Below are 25,089 nucleotides of genomic sequence, written 5' to 3' on the forward strand. Positions count from 1 at the left end.
ATTAATAAAAATTAACGAATTAAGCCTATAACTCATTACATTGTAGTCCATGTTGCAATTTACAAATTATAGCCGTGAAGTTTGCAAGGCGCATCCACTTGGAACAAATTTTCAAGATGTCACCAATTTCGAGATATAGATTCCTGAACTTTGCGGAGGAATGAATTGGCGTTCCAGTTAACTTGTTAACAAAACGTCGTTTCACACACTGAAGCACACAAGTAACTGGAGCGCCAATGCATTTCTCCGCAAAGTTCGGGTATTTATACCTCTAAACTGGTGTCGTCCTGAGAATTCGTACCAAGTGGATCCGCCTTGCGAAGTCCACTGCTAGAATTTGTAACTTGCAATATGGGTCACAAGATAATTAGCTGAAAAATTAATGAGTGAATTCTCGTTAATTGGTGAAATTTGCATTTCAATTATTTGTGCAAGTAGTGTCCGCCGCTTCGAGTAGACCGGCTAGTAAACTATAATTGAGCTATCTGCCGCAGGAAATCTTTAAAAAAAATGTGAAACTGTTCACTGAAACACTCTGTATACGCTTGAGGGGAAAGCGAAAGCGAGGAGCAGATTGGCAATTGCAACGGGGAAGGCCAAACTGACTGCCTACTCTTCGCAAAGACGGAGACAGAAAAATAGAAAGCAAAGATAAGAAGTAAACACGAAATGATCCAAGAAAGAATAAATGAAAAAATCTCGAAGAGTAAAGCTAGAGAATCTCAATAAACAAAGTACAGCTGGTCACTGGGAGTCACGATACTAAAATAATCTTAAAAGTAGAAGAAATAATGTATCAGGGCGTGTCATTCGAAAATAAAAAGGCTGGGGTAAAACCATTCGTCGAGTGCTGTACACCACAGGCCAAGGAGATGATAGTCCTTTATTAGGGACGTCCGCTTCGCAATGAAAGTAGGACACTGCAGTATCAAGTGCTGAAGTGTCTCGCAGCAACCCAAAGACGTACTCAGCGGACTGTCCACACGTCCTTGTTGGCGTAAGGTTCACACACCTTCACACAGCCATCCCTTAGCTTAATTAGCTAGGCTCTAGAGCGGACAAGCAAGCTTTGACCACGAACGCGGGGTGTTCGCGTTCATATGAGAGTCTCGGCTGCGAAAAAGGGGTGGAAATGTTCAAATTGGGACAAACTGGCTTCGGGGCTGCTTGCGGTGGTGGTAAAACCAGCAGAGGAGCACCATCGTGCTTTCACAAATTTTCCTGGCAGTTATAGTCGTAAGCGCAAGGTAAAGTCAGTTGACCAAGCGGCTTCATTTCTGGCGATATTTACCTGTGAAGCTATCCACTGTGCATCGACGGATACCCCACCAGATGCCATTTTGTTGACAGAGTGTGACTGATGCGAAAAACTGGACAATCAGGGTTACTTCACTGAACTTTGTTATGGACAGCACGGGAGTTCGTAAAGCTGTGTATCTTCGATGCAGCTAGCACATCTTCCACGTACCTCAGTACAACGTCGAACACTTGTAACTCCGAAGTTGTGGTTGAGGCTGCATATAGTATGAGAAATAACTTTTTACTGTCGTCGAAAAGCAAAACAAGACTGCAAATGGGCCTTAACCCTCGCTGTGTACAGGTGCATCTGTGCATACTTGAAGATAACCTAGAAAGATTTCTAACGTGTCTGTCTGAGCCAACAAGGAGATTGCTGAAACAAGCACATCATTCTTTTTTGTGTTTTTCATGAATTGTGAGATAAATGTGAAATTTTTGTTAATATGTTTAGGATGAGGAGGCGTAACTTGAGCAACATCGTTTGAACTGTCGGGAATGGTCATAAATAATACCACCATTTTTTTATTTTAGAAACCTAGTGGTAAATCAGCCGACCAAACAGCGACTGGCAATTTCATGCGTGGTGCACGGTGCAACTTACACCCTATTGGGAGTTATGCAGCAGATTACGCTTCACGAGTTAGCCCAAGGATGTGTTGAAGGGCAAAGCAATGATTGCGTTTTAGTTGGGTGCGAAAAATACGAAACCAAATTGCGACACTTTCTTTTATGCTGTTTGCATGTTCTTTGCACTCGCATACTTCCTGCGCTCTTTCTTGACGTTGTATTTCTTGCGCAAGGACATGCCCCAAGGAAAGAAGGCAAGAAGAGCATGAGTGCAGAAAACATGAAAAGAGCAGAAAAGAAAGCTTCGTGAGTCATTCCACTTACATGCCTATCAAAGCTCATCCTTTTACTAAATAGATTGTAGACTTCTAGTGGAACATCAGATTTGAAATAGTTACCAGACGTATTAGCATTTTTTTTCTATCCAATTGTTATCTTAGTTTTCAAATAACCATACAAGGACAACATTTGACGAAGGGCCTTGGGTATTTCTAGACTGCATATGTTTCTTGAGTACGCTGAAAAAATGCTATTCGTCAAACAAGGAAGCACCTGACTTTATTTCACACACAAAAAAAGAAGACTGGCACTTCAAACTCGGTGAATGCAGCTACGCCCCAGCGTCACAAGTGCAGACGTCACTTCGTAAGGTTATGATGAAAATGGTGAAGCCGGGAGTAGTGTCCTTTATCTCTAATGAAGTGAATAAAAAATGGAACAGCAAAACAGACACTATTAAAAAAACTGCTTGTTTTTTGTATTACACTGCAAACTTGTGCATTAGCGCAGCTAAATTTATAGCTGATTTCCTGCTTTCCGATGGCGGGGAGGTTCAACTTGCTGAAGACGCAAATGCTTGCTTTCTGCAATCTGAAATTGTGTATGCTCTAACATAGTGTCGCGATACAGCATACGTTTAGGAGACCAACCGAACATGAGTTCAGCAGTAAGGAAGACTAAGAAAGGCCTCTAAGCTCGAAGAATAGCTGTCACGTTCATGAAGTCAACGTTACTCGCATCACTCGACGTAAACTCGAGGCCGCCTATTCGCCATCAATTGCTGCGCAACGTGTAGCGATCAACAACCACTCACGACTGCGATGATCGAGGCTGCTCTCTTACAGGAATTTAAAAGCATGAGTCTCAAATACGTCTGTTCATCGACTAACTAAAGCGTAGAATACTTTCCTCAGTCCCTCCTGGTACCCGGCAGTCTACCACAGCTACTTCCTACAAACCATCTGAAAGACGCACCTTTAAGATGAAGTCCCCCACGAGCTGCCCTCTTTTCTCAGTTATCACAGAGTGTACCTACGCGACGAACCTTCTCTATTTCGACTCTAGTGCCCCAAAGAATAGCGTACAGGTGCCAGCCGCAATGACGTAGGCAGCTGCCCTAGCCAAACGTCAGCGTGGTCAGAATCGTGCCATTGCCTCAGACGAGCCGCCCCCTTCTAACATTACAATGAAACTATTCTGTTATGGAACGGGAATGCTTTGTACTATCTGTGTGGTTGCCAAGTTCCCTCCTTGTCTCTGCGGCCGATCATTCGCCGTAGTGACCGGCTGTCATGCTGGCTGCTTGGGTTTCACCTCTAAATGACCCACTTACCGCCTTAGTCGTAATACTTTGCCGCTCAAAGAGTTTTCCTTTTTCGTGGTGTACAAGGTTCAGCGCCGGCAACACGACGCTGACCACTTAACACTTCAACCCATTGACGATATGGTGACGTCTCTGACACTGAGAACACTGTTTGATTTTGCTCTATGTCTCAGCTCCTCCGTATCGCTGACGAGCAACGTCGTGATGCCTCCCGCAAAACACTCAACGATAGTTTTGAATCCTCATCCACCGACATTTTCCTACGCCTCTTCGGTCTCCGCCACAGTACTTCGATAGCAATTTTTGTACGGTTACTTTTGAAGGCCTTTATCTGCGTTGTGTTATTCCAAAAGCCTTCCGCTCTGCCGTTTGAAAAAATCGTTATCACGCACCGGCTATCACAATTCTTCGCGTGTCTCGTACGTACGGCCAAAAAGGCCAACGCTTCTTTTCGCGTGGTCTCGCACGTTCTGTAGGATACGCCTATTCATTCCGGATTGGAATGGCCCACAGCCCTACTTGTGACACCTGCGGCTGCGAGTAGATGATTGAACACCTCCTTTGTGACTGTCCCCGTTACAAAGTGCGAAGAAAAGTGCTTGTGACTGCTCCCGCAAAACTGGACAATCGCCCCTTTACAGAGGAAAAAGCTCTAGGACATTGGTAAAGACGGGCTTCGGCACTCAAGGCCTCAAAGGCTTTGTTGAAGTTTTTAAAGACATGCGAATTGTGCGACCGCCTTTGAACGTCGTAGCGCGTAATTTTCTTTTTTTCAATTTTTTCCTCTTCTTCTTTCTCCTTTTATTCCCTTTACCCCTTTACCCAGCACACGGTAGCCAGCCGGTACTTACACTAGCTAACCTCCCTGTCTTTCCTCTCTTTTGTCTCCTCCTTCTCCTCCTCAACGCTTGTGAACGATGCCAACGCCGCAGGACAGAATTAATTTTTCGCTATTGACCTGAGGCCATTTTACATCCCGGTGGAGCCATTTTTTTTTCTCACCTTAGTGTCCCTGAGCCCTTTTCTGGTGTCCACATCAAGGGAAGTGGGCTGCTGTCCCAGCCGGACTACGCGACCAAATACAACATTGCAGCATTCGTTCGGGCACTTGCGCAACTCATTGGCGTATTTTCTAGTAAACGGCGTTATGTTGACACGTGGTGCTCTACGCCATGGCAGAACAGAACATGGCAGCAAGTTTTCATTCCGCGTCATTGATCACGTCATGCATGTCGCCTACATCGAGGATTAACTTACCGCTTCCCAAAATCCCGAAATCAACGGTCTGGTCGAGCCATGCGGCCCAGCTCTTAAAGACGTGTTTCCAAAATATGTCACCGGCCATTGCCTAGACTGGGACCTGTGCTTCTGCGCTTTAAATTACCATCGCGTGCAACTCCTCCTTCCTGGACATTTACGGCTAGTCCCTGCAATAACTTTCGTGCTGCCGAGAACCGACGGTACCAGTACACACCTTTATTCCAATATTTACGGCCTCGACCAGTGCATACGCCATTCACTGCCTTTCAATGTCACTTTGCCGTCATTGACCACTCTTGGCAACTTACTCGCGCTCGTGGATCTGTGTTACAAGATGAGCAGAAACACGGCAATTACCTCCGTCGTAGCGTTGCTTCTGGTTACGTCGATGGAACGACAACGACAATACAACAACGACTTAATGACGACCACCACATTTTAATGCCCAAGGGATGACTGCGGTATAACAAAGACGACATGAGCCTACTGAGGTGCAAACGACTGTGGCGCGAAGACGACGGTATTACGACTTCTGACACATTGGCCTGAATATTTAGTTGGTCGCCTTCAAATTCCGTAGGTCGCCTTTCGTGAAGATGTTTTTTTAGGAACTCTGGTCATGTTTTTCAAAGATCCATATGGCGTGGCCTGACAAGTCAATATCACCTATGAAATCATTCCAGCCAACCCCGATGCTTCCTCTGCTTAGAAGAACTTCTTGTTGGGCGAGTTGGTGCATATTAGCAAACAGTTTTATAACTGCACAAACAAACGACCCCAGAGAGAGAGCACACAATGATTGCACCTGTCCTTTTGTGCTCTATCTCTCTGTGGTCGTTTGCTTGAGCAGTTATAAAACTTCTTTTGCTGCAGCTTTGTGCAATTTAGAGAAAATGAAGGTTGCCAAATTATTTACAATTACTTAATTCAAAGGTTTAATTGCTTGTAAGGAGCAATTACTGCATCACGAAAGTAATTGATGAGCTGCTAAATGTAACCAAATATGTCCACGTTTCTTTCTTCCAAACTTTTATTAACAAAACCAGAATGCGCTTTCAGCTCGTCTATCACAGCCCATCCCACGGTGTTTATCTTCGTTAACAATTGAATTTAAAACTTTCTGTTGGTCACCTACCATCGGTTTCTCGTGAAGACATCAGCAGCAATTTCGATATATAGCTTCAGGTTAAGCTTCCCGCCTTTTGCGTCTCATTCTTCTGTCTCTCTCTTTCTCTACAAACGCGCTCGATGAGCACGTGGGATGGAAAGCAGTGTGCTAACTAAAGAGCGCTTGCGTGCAGCAATCGTGTCGGTATACAATGACTCGATGCTGAATTCAAAGTCCACCACGAAGCGCAGTGCTTCGTTGCTGCTGGAAGCTGCAATAGGCGCTGGTGTACAAATGGCTCGTGTATAAAAGCCTACGCGCTTGATGGGACGATCAGATTTTCAACGATCGCAGACTGTGCTCGGCGCTATCGTTGTTCTTTGAGTGTAGTCAACCTTTGATGGCACAAGTTCGCCCAATGAAACGTTAGTTTCATGAATAACAGTTTTGCTGCCTGGTTCAACCTCACTACTACGTGACAATATGGTAAGCTAATACTTCCCTGATGACTTACGAATCTTGCAGTACACAAATGTATAGGGCAACGAATCAGGCGTTCGAGATTCTTTTGCCAAAAGATAACCTACAGCGCCACTTGTCCTATTACTAAGCTGCATATATTGAGAATTGAAGTAAGCACGAAAAGCACCTATATGCTTGAAGCGGCGTCGTACAAAGGCGTGGGGAACCTAAAGCTGGTACAATATTTGTGATTCTAGTGAGGTAGGGCCAAGGTTCCAAGAAGGCGCAAAAACTCATTAAGCTATAAGCGTTGTGTATTCTTATTATATATTTATTTACCTTTTCAAAATGGTTTATTCATGTTGTTGTCGTCTGATTCTACTTCACCATAAAGAGCAGGTTTCATTTTTGGGCGGATGCATTGGCGTGCAAAGTGAACAGTTGAACGCCTTAGCAAATTCGTCCAAATTTTTCAAGGGCACGTTGACCCTAAAAATAAATAACAGAGGCGTTTAATCACTCTCTAAACACAAACAAGAGATCGACATTATTACACACGATAGCACTTCCTGTACAAAACAATTTAATTAAAAGGTAATCACACTGCTGTACACGTCGTTAGTACCTTATTGAATTTTTCCGAATAGAACTTTGTTGATGCAATCATGTAGAGCTGTACTTTTAGGCTTATTTGTTTGTCGCTTAAGAGATAACGCCAGGAGAGACTAGCTCAGCTGCAATGTTTGCTTAGTTTACTGAGTTAGTTATACTTATGAGAATCAGCATATTTATAGCAAATAAATTGTAAGCGTTCAGACTTCACTTTAATGAAACATCGCTCTACTAAACAAGATAAAATTATAATTTTTTCTGTACCAGCCGAAGCATTTATTATTTTGTGTGTTACTTGGAGGTTTTCTTTAAAAGTGGAAGCAATCTCTCACAGTTGCCTAATTTGGTCCTTTTTATATTACGAGCCCGCAAAGACGATGAAGCAACGTTTTCGTCACTTTCGACTCAGCATTTCAAAATTATCAGGTTTTCTTGTAGAAAAATCGAGGCCTATTACTCATACTAACCTGTGAACACACAAATCGTTCTGTGAATTATTGCTCGCGTTATACTGGCACATATCGGGCAATTTTGTTTCTGTGACCACTGCAAGCACACTGAGCGTGTTTCAAATTGTTTATATCACTTGGCCTCTAAAGCTACCATAGGGTTACGGGGCAACTGGGAACGCAATCAATGCGTCATTTCTGCGAATCCGCTGCGAGAAATTCAGCCTAATACATCGCAGTGCATTTGTATAAAATTCAAATAATTCGTACGCATGCCATGCAAAAAGATTCGCCTTTGCAATATGTAAAGAAAAAATAACGGCGGTTGCACTAATTCCGTCATTTAGAGCGTCAAAATCACATCCTGGTTTTTTCTAGTAATGAAAGGAGCAGGCCAGTACAGATGAGGTCAAGAATTAACAGAAACACGTGATTGGCCAATTAAGTGGCATCTGGGTGCTCGGGTAGCTCCTACACAATTATGACATGTATTACCGCCGTTGACTAGCCACTAAACGGGCAACACAATTGAGAAACGGGGATCAGGAAGAGTATTAGATTATCTCATAAATTTAGACGGATAGCTATAGGTGGAGTAAGTTTCTACTTGATAGACACAGCTCACCATCGTACTGGGTCTTGTTATACTGCGCATAAAAAAATTATGTCTTGCCATTTGTTCACAGTGAAACTATACACCTTATGTAACACCAATAACCTGGCTAGAACCCTCTGTGCATCAAGGACACGCCTCACAAATGGCGGTTACGACATCCAGGTAAATGGCAAACATACGTTGATGCCAATTGTCCGGCGATGACGTAGTGATCGAGGGTGTCTCAAGACAACTTCAGCCAAAACGAAGATTTGGCCAAAATTGCCTTGAAATACCTGATTGATATATGTGGCCAAAAAGTTCAAACACGTTTTGTAACGTACTGACTATGCTGAAATCAAACCAAATAACAGAATATGGGAAAACTATGAATGTTTAGACAGCAAGGACACTTTGGGGAGCTAGGTCGACTAGTGTCTTATGCTGCAACGCTTATTTCTAAATAATGGCAAAATAAAGCAACTTAGCTGTTACAGTCAGCAGAGAATCAATAGTATGGATTGCTAAGCGCTTTTTGTATTCAGTGTGCTCCTCTTCGGCGCCCAAAAGGCTGAAGAAATACATTTTCTGACAATTTGCAGACTCTTTCTTTCGTGCATGGTATCCTAAGAAAGGAAATGCTAAAATTTTAGGTCATATAAACTACAATAATTTCATCTAATGAGGTACTGCTGTTATTAACTTGCACAATGCAAAGTGTCTCGAGAAAGGTCATGACTTCACTCTCATTTTCCTTTCATTGGAAATTCTGGGGAAAAAAAGGCAATAAAATCTGCGAACCACGCATAAACCTTTTCTGAATAGATAAATTTTCATCTTACCTGTTTCGCGGAGAGCTGAATATTACCTTCCTTATCTCTTTGATGAGCGTATACTTGTCTGCTACACTGCACATAGTCTGTGGAAATAATGAAAAAGCTATAGCAGGCATCACAAAAGTAATTTGGAAGTTTTTGCTCATGTAAAATATAATTTGTTTGTCCAAAGTCAGACAACCTACCCTAGCACGCGAAATGAAGAACAGCTGGATTCCACTGAAGTTTTCTAGATCTATTAGACGAGTGTCTTGTCCTCCACATTCTTCTTCAAGTACTTTGGCATATGCCTGAAAATAAAAAAAAACGAGAATGGTGTAATTAGGCCTTTCACCAAGCGTACCCTTTAAGTCCACCTCTAAGTAATGTAGCAGTAGTATGCTTCGACTTTAGTTCACTTTATGCAGCCTAAAGAAGAAACAACAAATCTTTAACAACAGTGGCAGCTGGTGGCAAAAATTAAAGACATTGCATAAGATGAGTCAGGATATTTATAAAAGTATTTAGTATAAGCCATTTTCATAGTTCCCTGTGCCAGCATTAAGGGTTAGCTTCCTTGTGCAGCTGTGCTGATTACTTGAAAGTCTTGTGCAACTGCAATTAGGGTTTTGTGCTTTGTATCGGCTTGTTTGTACACTTTTACAGAGCCTGCCACAATGACTCTTCGTAGAAAAACATCAAGGCGAGGCGAATGTGGGTAAAAGGGTCGATGTTGATTAACGTCAGCATTTGAAAAACAGGTAGCATGAACGCTTAAGTGGGGTCCTGTCAGATATTTCTTTAAAAGCGAAAACAAAGAGTGTCGAGGTAAGAATACAGCAACTGTGCGCAATTATCGATAACCGCAATTCACCAATAATGAAGAGCTCTATTTTATACATAACTACGCATGGCTCACTATTTACCACTCGCGTAGACATCTTTTTATCTGAGCACTTATGCAGGTATCGTCTTGTACATTGTGAGTTTAAGTTTTTCAAAATACATCTCTGAATTCTCATCTAAAATTTAAAGGCCGCATTTAAATATCCTCAAACTTCAAGTGCAATCCCACTCGCATTTTGACTTTGTGAGCCTCTCCGTTCACAGGCGCAAACCGCATGACTTTCCTCACTTAGTGGTGAAAAAGTGTAACATGTAGCTTTGCGTAATATGGTTGTCTAATAATAATTTTACGTGCAGTATAATTATTTTCATATGATTTGGGGGGAAACGATTGACGCTCCAAAAAAACAACGATGCCAGTGTGGACTTATCCATGTGCTGATGTTGCCTCGCGCTTGACCTAAATCTAAATTCAAACGACATATAACGAAACCCAGTAAACTTATTTTGCTCCTTGCACAACGTGAAGCGAATGGCTAGAAGGAAGGCACCATTGTAATGTCAGTAATGACAAAATAGGAAGCTTAAAGATTTTGCAGCTATTTGGGAGAGTTAATAAATGAAACTGCTCTCAGCTCACGCCCTGAAATCCTAAATTTTATTTTTGTAACATTGCTTGTTCATTTTACAGCGAAGAGGTTAGACTTGTTGGTCGGCATTTTTTGTGGCCCCGTCCGGAAGCAAAAATGTGGGGTGAATCTAGGCGGCAGTGCTGGGCCAGGAGCAGTGTGTCTAGTACCCCAGTAGAGCAGAGGCTTCAAGCAGTCAGCAAAGTGAAGTGAACAGTGCATACAACCTTTCGAATCGTGCACACAACTTACAGACCAGCATACGTGCCAATAACCAACAAGCACAAAACAATCATCCGAACCACATGATTGATAAGACACCCCTGGTAACAATGCGAATCACGCAGCACTGCCCGCATACGTTTTTGGACAAAGATTACTGGTGTGCAAGCTGCCGTGCCGACGACGTGGGGAGTGAAGTCACCAATTATTTCGAATATAAAAGAACCTGATTAGCAACTGATTTCAGTGCTGTCGTAGCACCACTATGTGTGGTGGCATGTTGTCAAACTTACCATTTATCCCGTAAGTACCATTCCTCTAAACTAACACCACAGCGATTGGTCTAAAGTAATATAGCATTGCATAACCCCCTAAGCAGTTGTAGCGGTGGTTTTCAACAGCTTTCGCTGGACATTCACTTTCGCAGGGCGGGGATGGTGAGTCAATTTCTTTTGCACAGTCTATACTTATAACGTATTCCAGTTATAATGGACCACTTCATTAAACTGAGTGCTTATTTGTCGTTTCTTCACAAACGACTGGAGATGGGGAAATGCTCTTATCCGGAGTTACTGTCCCATTATTAAAGGTAAATGAAGCAGCATTCCCAAATTCTATAATGCATAAAAATTGGTTTGTGAATAGAACAATATCGTGCATCAAAAGAACTTCTGTATGAAATGAGCACGTGTAATAGTTTGATGTCATGTTTTATTCGCGCACGAATGTTAGCTATTACTTATAGATTGTTACACTTTTCACAAGTCGAATACATATATGGCAGGGTCATTCCCGCGAGCCATTTCTGAAACTCACTTTGAAAGCTACCTGGAGGCCAGTGTTGTCAGCAAGGTCTTCGTTCAGGGTTCTGTTCCAGTGGACGCGAAGTCCTTTTGAATTATAATAACGACTTTTCTGCAATGGAAGTTATGTATTAAACATCCAGCGTACACGGAGTTGTCTTGACCCATAACAATCGTGTCTCTGCATTTGAAGTTCTGTGTTAAACCTACAGTGGATAGTGCTAGCGAGGTGTAGTAGGGTAAACGTGTGAATGAAACAGGTTGCTAGGCTAGTTACTGCATTATTGTGGTGCCTCAAAAGACGAGGGACGACAGAAGGAACATCGAACAGCGGCATAACGGCGCCTATCAACGTTGCATTTGTAGTCCCTCGTTGTTGGCTGCGCCATAATTCTGCTAATTAATTGCGTCACAGTGATGTCACCGTTACATCTTGTAAGCTACTGCATGAGGCAATACCATATTTTATAGCGGAGCTCTCTGTGCCCATTCGTACGACGAGCTTCGGCGCAATACCTCGCAACTGATCGAACGAGCACGGTGAAAGATGAGTGAACGCGGAGCACAGGGGGAAATGAAATACGGGGTTAGTGAAGAGAGCGCGAGAAAGAAAGCGCAGGAGGAAGGTGTACCGGAACCATGAGGTGGAAAGCGGAGGAGGAGGGTATGGCGCAATCGCGTGGAAGTGTAGCGCCGCGCGCGACAGAATTTACGGCGCAAGGGTAGCGCGCTTCGGCTGTATGGAAGCAAGGCGCTGCGTGAGCGGTGGTCTGTTTGCGGCAGCTACTGTGAATTCTGCCCTCGCGTCACGATTAGCTTGGCGCTCGGCCCACACTTCACACCGTTTAGAATGTGCCGCACGAGACAGACTTTTCGTGCCAGTCAATATATCCCGAAATGAAAACACATATACAGCTGCGCACGAATTTCGTATTACGGAGTATTGTAATCATAAGTGTTTGTTGGCTTCTTATGATATGACTAATAAAAACCGGGCCCCTCAGTTAACCCCCTTTCTTCTTGTTTATTACATAACGAGGGTCTCGAATCCGGCTACACTGATGCCTTCAGGTAACATATGTGGGTTTATTGACCGGTTGCCTTCACCCAAAAAGATCACGTTCTCGTGACTCCTGCGGCAAAAAAGGATGTTCCACGTCCGCCGCCAAGGTCTGCGAGTGGTGGCGCTGGCTAACACTCCCAGGGTTCTACTAGGACGCATAAATACCCAAGAAAGTGGATGGCGAAACAGCGCCGCGGTACCTCGATTTGTAAAGCATCGCACTCGAAATGCCAAGGTTGTCGGTTCGGTTCCCAGCTGCGGCAAGTTATTTTTTCATCCACTTTATTTTCCATCAATTTATCACCTCTTTATTTTACTTATTTAGCACAAGTACTTTCCCCTATGTTGTCCTTGGTGTAAGTGTTTGTTGGCTTCGTATGATAACACTCCAGTATTTTCACTCTTGGCAATACTCCTCACGTCTTCGACAAGCGTGAGTACCGAAAGAAGGTATATGTTGGGGGGTCATAGAAAGCGTTACAAGCTCGTCTCACTGAGATTCAGTACACGCCAAGCTGTCACCACGGCCAGCTTACTTCTTTTGCTGATTGTGTACAACCCAAGGCACGGTGAGGGTGACTCAAAGGTGTCCCAAAAAGTAACGAAATGAATTAAAATAATTTTGGGGGTCATAAAATGCGTCGCGAACTTGTCCCAGTAAGATTCAGTTAGCGCGAGACCTACTGCGGCACACGGCCGAGCTGCTTTTCGCTTACTGCGTCACAACGCCGGGCGCAGCCGCTGTGCTTCGAAAGTATTCCAAAAAGTAACGGAATTACCCACAATAATGTTCGGGGCCAGAAAAAGCGTCAAAGTTGGTCCCAGTAAGATTGAGTACACGCGAAAATGTGTCACACAGCCAAGGTGCTTTTCGGTAACTGCGTCACCAAGCCGGGTGAGGCGAGCGTGCCCAAAAACTGCCGAAATATTTATCATAATGTTGAGGCTCATAGAAAGTGTCGCAAATGTCTCCCGGTATCAGTCATTAGACCGTTTTAGTACTGCGCCATGACGATACGTACGCAGCAGGCAAGTTCTCTGCGGCACGAAGGAGCCCGAGTCACGTTAGGGCGTTTCGTACTGCGTAATATCTACGTACATGTACGTAAGCGGGCGAGTGTTAGACGCCGGACGCGTCGGGGCGCATTGGCCGCGTCCGCCAGTACGTCGAACCCTCCGTTGAACTAGACGTTGTTGATCTCGCTAACGTGATGTAACATGTGGGTGCGTTCACGCTTCGTCGAACTATATTTATACCTTTAGTAGAGTCTACTTTTTATACGGATGAAATGCACGAATCATAACGAGAAAAATACCAAGTGAGTGTTTGCTTTCTGAGGCTGGCACGGTCATTTGCGATGAACTGTGCAAAAAGCAGGTCTAGCTTTTCGCGAAAACAGCACACACTGAACACTTTCTCAAAAACATAGTTCCTATTATTGATATGCATTCCCACCGCGCAGGATCCGGGAACGGCTTCTGCGCGTTCACTTCACGCAGCAAAGCAGAAATCGTAGGCCATTGAAAAGTACAGCCTTCCGCAGCTCGCCTTTGACGCTGACATTTTGGGAAACTCTTTTGTCTCGCGCCCTCCCGAACAAACGAGAACCACGACAGCAGCACGCAAGGCCCCCTACGCACGCACGCAAGAATCGGATGCGTGCGTACGCAGCGGCTGCGTACTCATCACGCACCGTTCGTGTTGCGTTCTGCACATGCGCACTGTGCAGAACGTAGCGATCTTATGTACAAAACGCCGTAGCGTACGCTACGTACGCAGCGCTAAAACCGTCTATTAACGCAAATTAACTACGCCAGAACCATCGAGCTCTTTTTCGCTAACTGCGTCACAAATCTCGGTTCCGTGCAGCAAAAGCCAAAATTGCTTGAGATACGGCGCAGACAAACAATATTCCTCGCCTTCCCGTAGCCCAATAGTACCGTGGTGCCGCGTCGAAGTGCAGAAGGAACGCAAGAATACGCCTACAGCCCAACAAATTAGCTACATCCATAATAAACGGGTCGCCGAACAGGCGAACTTAACATGCGCACCCGGCCTCGCTGGCTTCGGTGGCCTGTCTAGCGCACAACGCATGCATATGTCGGGCTTGGCGCGCAGTTAGCTTGTTGCTAGGTAATGCAAGAAAAGTAGGTCGCAAAGTATAAGTTCATTTATGCGCAAAGCTCTTTAGTTTTATTGGGCAAGAATAAAAATAAATAAAACGTTGAGTGCAATTTCATTTTACATTCTTTTTTCCCATGCTCGCCTCAACTAACGGATGGGATTAGCGCTAGGCGTGAAGTGTTTCCTGTTGCCAGTTTTCGCCTAGTGTCCCCTCTTGTTGAATGTCTTTCACTAAGTCCGAAGTCTCACGTTAACAACGCTCTCTCTTTATCTCAGCTTGTGGTCAAGCATTATGACGATCTTTTCCTTCTTTCGCGGTCGGCTTTTTCTCACGGCGCTTATTCGAGAACCGAGCGACTACTAAGGGAAATATTGTGCTCCATGTGGTTCTCGGGCACGACCTTTCCGGATTGCCTCTGCCCATCCAAGCCGTCCGCCTGAAACAGTATTAGCTGCCTGTTTTTGGGCATGACTGCCTTTTTTGCAAGCGTGATACATACAGAAAAGCGAGTCGCAGAGTCAAGCGAGCAATAAGGGTCATGCAACACTGGCACGTGGCTCAGTCGTAGTAGCTTGCGAGCACATCTTCTTCACAGATTGACGTACTTGCTGTCATTCCTTCACCTATAATATTCCTTTTCACCTCTATGGCCCTTCTCGTTTTTGCCAGCTGTGCTGAGATGTCAACCACAGCGCCAAGAGCGCTTGAATAAAATGTATACTGCTTTCACAATAAAGAAAGTTATTTCTGTGCTAAAGCTAGTGTGCGGGAACAAATACACCGTTTGAAGAGACTCTAAAAGTGATCCGCCATTTTTGACTCCTTGACAAAATATATTTATTATTCAGTTCCACACTATAGATATTTTTATCTAAATCAATGAACTTCAAGTGAGGCACACATTAGAACAGTTTATCCAGAGTAAATGGGCGATGTCCTTGTGCGGATTTTGAATAATTTATCTTTGTGCAGCATTGTGTGATGTTTACCACGTAAATGTTCACTACCTAGCGCAGCAAACCGCGAATTCTCCTTATTTCAAAGTAATCATCTTCATTCGAGACGTTACACAGAATCTAAAAGGCCTAATCCTCACACTCAACTTCACTACAGGCTAAACCGAATTTTACGCTATACAGAAAAAGACGCAGAACACTCAGAGGCTGCACTGTTTGTATGCGACATGGAAACATGAAAAAGAAATTCACGGAGAACCTACTCTGCGAGGCGTCTAAGTTTGCGCGAGCATTGTGCCACTTGCTCATCTCCACGTAGCCCGGTGTGATTATCAATGTTATGAAACTTGATCCGGCCAGTGCAAATGACAGCACTGCGGCGGCATGAACTGATGCGGACGGCAGCGCTGATGACGTCCTGATCGTTATAAGCCGTTATAGTTCGCTAGCGCGTTAACCATCCGTGACCAAACGCACTGTGTCGACGGCTGCTTATGGCACGGCCACGCGGAACGTGTCTCGAAAGCGATCCGCGATGCCCACAGAGGGCGCCGACTGCTGCTAGCTTGACGCGCTGTGTTCTGGTCGCTTTCTTAGCGTTGAAGAGAGACGCGCGGGCCCGTACCTTGAAAGCGATCTGCGAAAGGCGCAGAGTAGGGCCTGCGCTGAGAGCTCCGTGAGCGCTGTGGCCTCGGCGCTTCGTTCGCGTTGAAGCGACATGCAGCACGAAGGTCAAGTCGCCCGCTACTGTAGGCTCTATCTTGAAAGCGATCGTCTTACATGACTGATGGAGGGGCGCTTTTCTCGTTGGGTAAGCATAACAAACGCTCACGCATTTAGCAGAGTAAATTCTGCACGCACGACCACTCTTTACAAAAGAAGAAATAAATAATCCACTCACATTCTTGTTATCCTCCCAGTAGGCCAAACATTTTTCCCACTTTTCAGAGAGAAACACAGAAGAAACAAGAAATTCTTATTGTGCATGAGTAAACGGAAACAGTTACATTGAAAGGACACTGAATAGGAAAAAAAAGCTGCTTGAAGTGTATATTAATGTTGCCCTTCTCGACCAGAAAAGACAGCCAATTCACTGCGACAAGATTCTCGGTGAGCTGGAAAACTCACAGTAACGAAAGTCGTTTGGCAGTGCCGCCTTCCCGCTGTGACCTTAAGCATTGAGATGGCATCAGGTCTCGGTCCCAATCAAACCCGCAAAAATGGCAAAAATCCTGCTCTGAAACAGCCGAACGCTGGACTTGGAAAGCTTCAAGGTCTTTCGCCGAGACACAGTGGCCCGAAAAAAAAGAAAATACTTTGAAATACATCACATCAAAGTGATGTATCGGCTTTGGTGTTTCAGTGCAAATGTACGAAACAAAAATTCTGATCTTCAATATCACTTGTCATAATCGCGGTATTATTGCAAAATGAATTAAAATAAATTGCGTCATACATGCTCTATCGCTTCAAGAGGATGTAGCATTTTTCTTTAGTGTCCCTCTGACTGACGAAGTTTTTTGGCATAATTAGATTTATTTATTTATTTATTTATTTATTTATTTATTTATTTATTTATTTATATGGTTATTTATTTACCCTCAGGGCCGAAGCATTACAGAGGGGAGTGGGTAGAGAATAAACACGGTGCATAGTAACATAGTAATGACAAAGTAATAATGCACATAATAAACATAATATCACAAAGCATGATAAGGTATGGTAAATCCTTATTATACAATGTTAGCTAAGGCATATTTAAAACTTGTATTATCACTAATAGAAACAATGTCGGAGAAAGGTGATTCCGATCTTGTGAAGTTCGACGTAAAAAAGAGTAAAGAAAGGTTTTAGTATGACATGAATCTATGCCAACCTTAAAGCTATGGTCAACATGGTTAGATATATAATGTGGCTGAAGAATGAATTCATCACGGAGGATAGGGTGATAGTAAAGCCGATGGAAAAACTTCAAGCAAAAATTTTTCGGTGGGATGCTAGAGATGGAACCGATAAATCAGATTTCATAGAAGTTATACTAGTAGTGCGGTTATAACAGGAACAGATGAAGCGAGTATAGCGATTCTGCACTATTTCTAGTGACGCAACCAAATTGCTAATGCTTGGATCCCAGACTGGACAGGCGTATTCTAATTTAGATAGAATGAGTGTTTTATATTAAGAGCTTTAAAGACGAAGGGGCTGCAGAAAAGTTAAGACGTAAGTAACCTAACATACGGTTAGCATTGTTAATTATCTTCTCAATATGCAGAGACCAACTTTGATTAGAAGGGATATGAATGCCTAAATACTTATAGGAGGAAACCGCGGCTAAGGGAGAGTTGTTTAGGTAATATGGAACAGGACCACTGGATGCGCGAGAGATACGCATCACTTTACACTGGTTGCTATTTAATTCCATTAGCCAAGTATTGCAACAGTTAGATATAAAATTTAAATCTGACTGGAAAATGTTAGCATCGTTACCAGTAACTATTTCACGGAAAATAACGCAGTCGTCAGCGAAAAGATGAATATTAGAAGAAACTAAAGAGGCAAAGTCGTTAATGAAGAGGAGAAATAGAAGGGGGCCTAATACGGATCCTTGTGGGACTCGAGATTGAACAGGACATTGGTTAGAGGAAAGTTCGTTGGCCACAACAAATTGGGAACGATTTGAAAGGAAATCTTTGATCCACAAATAAAGAGTACTATCAATATTAGGTTGAGTAAGTTTATGAAAAAGAAGTATGTGGGAGACCTTGTCGAATGCTTTAGAAAAATCTAAGGAAATACAGTCAGCTAACGAAGAACAGTCAAGAATGCGGTGCAGTTTATGAGTAAATGATATGAGCTGCGTTTCACACGAAAATGATTTCCGGAAGCCATGTTGAGCTGGTGAGAAAAAGGAGTTAGATTCAAGAAAGGCGACAAAGTTCGAGTACATAATATGCTCTCAGAGTCTGTAGCTTGTGCTAGTAATGGAAATGGGTCGATAATTAAATGGTGAACTTTTATTGCCCAATTTGAAGATTGGAATCACCTTCCCAATTTTCCATTGGGTTGGAAGAGTTGATGTGTCAAGTGATTGCTGAAATATTTTTGTTAGTATGATTGAACTGTAGACACAAGTATTTTTGAGAAATTTGCAATCAATAGAATCATAACCAGGGGAGGAATGGTATTTTAAGTTATTGACGAGTTTCGTAATTCCAGCCGTGTCAAGAATGATGGGAGGCATGAATGGGTAACTGTAATAAAAGATCTCTGGAAGATTAGTATTTGTAACTACGGAGAAATTTCTTAAGAAGGTGTCATTAAGAATAGTAGCACATTGGTTAGGTGGAACGGGGTTGCCAGCTGTGTCTACCAAGGCAATGGAGTTATCGAGACAGGGTTTAATCATACGCCAAAACTTTCGAACATTAGAATTCAGAAGTTGGGGTAAGGTATTCCACATGAAGTTTTAATTAGCTTCCTTTAATGCTGCAATGTAAGTATCAGATGCAGATTTATAGGCCGTCCAGCGCGCGTTTGAGGATGATAATTTCGCCAAGCGATACAGACGTTTTTTCCGATTAGAAAGCCTTTTGATATGGGCATTATACCATGGTGTTCGAGGATTAGACGTGATAATAGGAACAGGGATGTATTTTTCAATTAATTTGCTTGGGTTTGTTGAAAACATGTCCCACTTATTTATCTCGTAGGTGGTAGATTCGCTCACGGTGGTTAGTGCTGGCCACTACGAAGGTGAATCAATTATGGGGGGGGGGGGGAGCGAAGCTTTCTTTGCCTGTATTCATCGGCCCCGCTCTTATTCACATGAAAGATATGCGTTGCAGCAGGTGGTATTATGTAAGCCTATCGTTCGTGTGCCTCAATGACCGTGAAATCACCTGCATTTATGATTCAAATCAAATTCAAATTTATTTTCATCTCAAAGATGAGGGTAGGCTCTGCAGAAGAGTGACGTTGGTCACTTGAGCAGTACACGAGCTTCCTTGCTACTTGAAAAACAACGAGGACGTAAGGTTATAGGACGTAATTTTATAGAAGGTAACGAAGCATGTAACAGTTTTACACAGTACATGTAATAATATAAATGGAGACCAATGCTATATACAAAGGCTACAATATACTCAGACCGTTTTCTTAACGCTTATATCAGCATTGCATATCTTTTCGCAATAGAAAGTGCTCCTCTAATATAATGCGGGCTGCATCGTTGAATTGTTATCTTTTTTGGGGGACCAATTTAACAATACAGGGGCAATGAACTCTAGCAATCGTCGCCCAAATTGTGTTCTTCGGAATGGAATCCTCCAATGTTGTTCGTGAGGCGTATGGTATGGAATACGTAATAGTTCTGCGGAAAACCGTAACGTGGAGGGAAGTTATTATTGAAGAAAAAATAGGACATCCGCCCATTCGTAGCTATTGCTACAAAGGAAACCCATACGGGTTCCTCGAAAGAAGAGCCTAGCAGTTGAAGAAATATTGGTCCTGCTCCCGGACCAGGACAAATTTTTCTTCAACTACGAGGCTTTTCTATCAATGAATCCGTATGGGTTTCCTTTGTAGCAATTGCTACGAATGAGTAGATGTCACGTTTTCCTTTCATTAACGGTATGGAACAACATGAGTTTCCAGTCCAAAGATATCCTAGATGTTGCGCCTGGTATTGAACAGCGATTGTTTATGTCTTAAACACTTCACCGGGGTGTTCAGTATAATCGACTATAGCTATATGCCTAATCGCTTTCTGTCAAAGTTTGTTTATCTTATTAACATTGATTGTCGTTGGGCTTCCCCTTAACAAGAAACAATAATTGACATGCGACAAAAACAAGCTGCTATAAAGTATTATCTCAACAGAAACTGGAAGAAAGGAATGCGTTCTTGGAAGTATACCTGCACATTTCGAAAATGCGCATTGAGCAACGTAAATCTGTGTCGGGTGGATTCCACGTTGCTCCACGAGTTTCTCATTGACGCTTTTCACCTAAATATAATATATGAAAAGTAGTGTAATTATTTAATACTAATTATGTAATTAGGCGGAATGAAAAAGTAATCTTTGTATCTCAGAGTGACGACAAACAACATTACCTTAGTTCTGTGCAGCAATGTGGCATTTGCATATTGTTAATGTTTGACTCAAATTACGTGGGACACCCTGTACGAGATTTGTTAGAACAGTATCCGATTTTTGGCCGAAGAAAAAAAAAACTAGCATAACTGGAGCGTTGGAAACCTAATCATCCTCAAAGTAGTCTCCTTGGTATTCCACACAGCTCTCCCAATGGTGCTGCCGTTGTCGGAAGCAATCCGAGAAGGCCTATTTCGGAATGAAATTTAGCTGAGCTGTCGTTCCAGCGATATTGTCCTCTCTTGTCAGAAATCGCGCTCCTTTCAATGGGCTCTGGATTTTATGAAACAGGCACAAGTCGCAGGGGGCCATATCAGGAGAGTAAGGAGCCTGCTGAACTACAGGAGTCTTGTTTTACGCCAAAAAAGTCTGAATCAAGTGCGAGGAATGTGCAGGAGCATTGTCATGATGGATGCGCCAATGTCCTCCTGACCACAACTCCGGTCTCTTGCAGCGCACAGCGTCACGTAGGCGGCGGAGGACATCCCTGTACTACTCTTTGGCAATTGTTTGACCCTGTGGTGGGTACTCGTGGTGTACCACGCCGCGGGAATCAAAGAAAACAGTCAGAATCACTTGGACGTTGCTGCGCACTAGGCGGGCCTTTTTTGGTTTTGATTACGTGGAATGCTTCTACTGTGACGAATGGGATTTGGTTTCCGGGTCGTACTCGTATATTCAAGACTCGTCACCAGTGAGTATGGTGCTTATGAAGTCGCGGTCCTTGTTTGTGGAATCCAGCATGTCCTGTGAGACTTCAACACGAAGTTGCTTTTGCTCTACCGTGAGCAGCTTCGGCCCGAATTTCACCGGAACGCTCTTCACGGCCAAACCTTTGGTCATAATGGAATGTGCAGAAAAAGTGCTGATGCCCACGTCTTCCGCAATTTTTCGAAAAGTCACATGACGGTCCCGCATCACCACAACTTTCACATCGGCATTATCCTGGTCATTTCGGCACGTTGATGGCCGACCGGAGAGTGGCTGCTCTCCACCGATGTGATGTGCGGCCGTCTTTAAAACGGTTGTAGCACTCCTTAATCTGTGTGCTGCTCATAGCATTGTTCACGAAAGCCGTCTCAATCTTCCGAATGGTTTCCACTTGGCTGTCGCCCAGTTTCAGGAAAATTTGATGCAGTAGCGCTGCTCCAGTCGCTCTGTTATTTTCCTTGCAATAAAAAACCGATGGGAGCATTGCGCACTCATGATCATCATCATCGGCGTGGTTACGCCCACTGCAGGGCAAAGGCCTCTCACATACTTCTCGAACAACCCCGGTCATCTACTAATTGCGACCCTGTGGTCCCTCCAAACTTTCTAATCTCATCCGCGCATCTAACTTGCTGCCGCCTCCTGCTACGCTTCCCTTCCCTTGGAATCCAGTCCCTAATGCTTAATGACCATCAGTTATCTTCCCTCGTCATTACATGTTCTGCCCATGCCCATTTCTTTTTCTTGATTCCAACTAAGATGTCGTTAACTCGCGTTTGTTCTCTCACCCAATCTGCTCTTTTCTTATCCGTTAGCGTTACACCTATCATTCTTCTTTCCATAGCTCGTTGCGTCGTCCTCAATTTGAGTAGAACCCTTTTCGTAAGCCTCCAGATTTCTGCCCCGTAGGTGAGTACTGGTAAGACACAGCTATTATATACTTTTCTCTTGAGGGATAATGGCAACCTGCTGCTCATGATCTGAGAATGCATGCCAAATGCACCCCAGCCCATTCTTATTCTTCTGATTATTTCCGTCTCATGATCCGGATCCGCCGTCACTACCTGCCCTAAGTAGATGTATTCCCTTACGACTTCAAGTGCCTCGCTGCCTATTGTAAATTGCTGTTCTCTTCCGAGACTGTTAAGCATTACTTTAGTTTTCTGCAGATTAATTTTTAGACCCACTCTTCTGCTTCGCCTCTCCAGGTCAGTGAGCATGCATTGCAATTTGTCCCCTGAGTTACTAAGCAAGGCAATATCATCAGCGAATCGCAAGTTACTAAGGTATTCTCCATTAACTTTTATCCCCAATTCTTCCCAATCCAGGTCTCTGAATACCTCCTGCAAACACGCTGTGAATAGCATTGGAGATATCGTATCTGCCTGCCTGACGCCTTTCTTTATTGCGATTTTGTTGCTTGCTTTATGGAGGACTACGGTGGCTGTGGAGCCGCTATAGATATCTTTCAGTATTTTTACATACGGCTCGTCTACACCCCGATTCCGTAATGCCTCCATGACTGCTGAGGTTTCGACTGAATCAAGCGCTTTTTCGTAATCAATGAAAGCTATATATAAGGGATGGTCATATTCTGCACATTTCTCTAACACCTGATTGATAGTGTTAATATGGTCTATTGTTGAGTAGCCTTTCCGGAATGCTGCCTGGTCCTTTGCTTGACCGAAGTCAAAGGTGTTCCTGATTCTATTTGCGATTACCTTGTGAATAGTATGTAGGCAACTGATAGTAAGCTGATCGGTCTATAATTTTTCAAATCTTTGGCGTCCCCTTTCTTATGGATTAGGATTATGTTAGCGTTCTTCCAAGATTCCGGTACGCGCGAGCTCATGAGGCATTGCGTGTACAGGGTGGCCAGTTTCTCTAGAACAATCTGACCACCATCCTTCAACAAATCTGCTGATACCTGATCCTCCCCAGCTGCCTTCCCCCTTTGCATATCTCCCAAGGCTTTCTTTACTTCCGGCGTTACCTGTCAGATTTTGAATTCGTCTAGACTATTCTCTCTTCCATTATCGTCATGGGTGCCGCTGGTACTGTATAAATCTCTATAGATCTCCTGAGCCACTTGAACTATCTTATTCATATTAGTAATGATATTGCCGGCTTTGTCTCTTAACGCATGCATCTGATTCTTGCCAATTCCTAGTTTCTTCTTCACTGCTTTTAGGCTTCCTCCGTTCCTGAGAGCATGTTCAATTCTATCCATATTATGCTTCCGCACTACCTTGCGCACTATCTCACTCATGCACTCCGTCCCAGCGACTGACGCTATCGGCAGGCGGGAAAAAATTCGTGCATGCGCACGAAGGTTCAAGGTCGGCTGATGCAAGCGGTCTTGTTTCACATCTATCAGGTGTTCGCAAAAAAAAAATAAGGTGGGACACTTTTCTAACAGACCTCGTATAGGAAAATCGGGTTGTTGCCTCAACGACTGCCTGCGCGAGCACGCTAATAACGTGATAAGAAAAAGCATGAGTAATCTGGCTATATACTGTGCAAGTTTGCCTGTTATCCTGTGTTAAAGAAACACGGGTTCGGCCCCGGTATAGAGACCAAACAGCATGCGAGGTTTTGAAGCGTTTGCCATGATGCGCAAAGGTGACGCATGCGTTAGTGCTTCTTCAATCAAACTAACTGACAAGATTTTACATATCTGAGCCACTAATTTAGCTGCCCACTTCAGTTTCGCCTGAAGAGTCCACATTTTATAACTTGACGCATGTGCGGATGAAGTGCATGATAGCTCGCCCATCCCACGAACCCGTTTTCAACTGTATATTTGTCTATGAGCTCAATAAACACAAGTGGTTTGCAGTCAGCGCTTGTCCTGCGTTCCTTCCTTGTCCGTGCTTATTTCGCGCTGTTTTTTCACCGATGGAATAAGTGCGATGTTCTTCATCTGTATTCCGGACATTTGCGCTCGAACTCTACAAGGTTCCTTCCAGGATAGCACATCTAACGTATTTATGGTCCGCTATGCAGATGTTGCCGCTAAATGTCTAATTGTGCTGTTTAAGTGTTCACCATCAACTGCAAAAGTACAAACGATTTGAAGACGATTCGTGTTCCCTCCGTCCTTAAGAAAAGCAAGCATTTATTAATAAAATATAGTTCTATAATTTTAATGTCATCAATTTGTTGATTCCTTGATGATGCATTCGGTAAACGCATCACGAAATTCTTTGAACAAAGTGCTATATACTAAAATCTTAGCGTGGATTTACCGTCACAGCAGTTACCACCGTAGCACGAACGCTGCATACAAATGTTGACATCGACAACATATTCTTAGATTTAGCAAGGCATTAGAAAAATATTCTCATCAGAAACTGACTCTATTACCTAGAGATAACGTTCTGCTTCATATACTTTAGATGAAATAATTTTTACTAGACACAACTTGTTAAGTTACTTTCACTGGAAGGGATTTACTCGTGCTCTCTTTCTGTCACATCAGGTGGGAACCAGGATCCATCGTATTGTGTTCTAAGTTGTTTCAACTTTTTGCAGCGTGGTAACACTGGTATTTTCCGATGAGCCTGTACTATTCCTTGAAGCTACCTGTACGGGTGATCAAATGAACGTGTACTGAAGTCTGGATAATATACTGAAATGGTGTGATAAACATGGGATGGTCGGAAATACCGAAAAAAAAAAGTGTCTGTCTTCGAATAACTCACATAATGCCATCATTCAAATATACGTAAAAACTGGGTCTATCAACACTAAAACAGCCAAATGATTACAAATAGGTAAGATCAACTACAACTATTTAATTTACTTCGAA

At 43.4% G+C, this 25,089-nt stretch overlaps 1 protein-coding gene across 1 annotated transcript in view; it reads right to left on the bottom strand.

The window, feature by feature from the left end:
* Window positions 1–1,409: 1,409 nt before the first annotated feature.
* The window catches only part of LOC135911937 (neprilysin-4-like), a 186,215-nt gene continuing 162,535 nt past the window's right edge, over window positions 1,410–25,089 (bottom strand). The window contains exons 13-18 of the mRNA XM_070525674.1: window positions 16,317–16,355; window positions 11,284–11,382; window positions 8,977–9,081; window positions 8,798–8,874; window positions 6,639–6,788; window positions 1,410–1,514 (exon numbers count right to left, since the gene is read on the bottom strand). Coding sequence (XP_070381775.1) covers window positions 6,683–6,788; window positions 8,798–8,874; window positions 8,977–9,081; window positions 11,284–11,382; window positions 16,317–16,355 — 426 coding nt within the window. The 3' untranslated portion in view covers window positions 1,410–1,514; window positions 6,639–6,682. The remainder of the gene's footprint in view (window positions 1,515–6,638; window positions 6,789–8,797; window positions 8,875–8,976; window positions 9,082–11,283; window positions 11,383–16,316; window positions 16,356–25,089) is intronic.

Source organism: Dermacentor albipictus, chromosome 9, assembly GCF_038994185.2.
Source record: "Dermacentor albipictus isolate Rhodes 1998 colony chromosome 9, USDA_Dalb.pri_finalv2, whole genome shotgun sequence".
NCBI lineage: Eukaryota > Metazoa > Arthropoda > Arachnida > Ixodida > Ixodidae > Dermacentor > Dermacentor albipictus.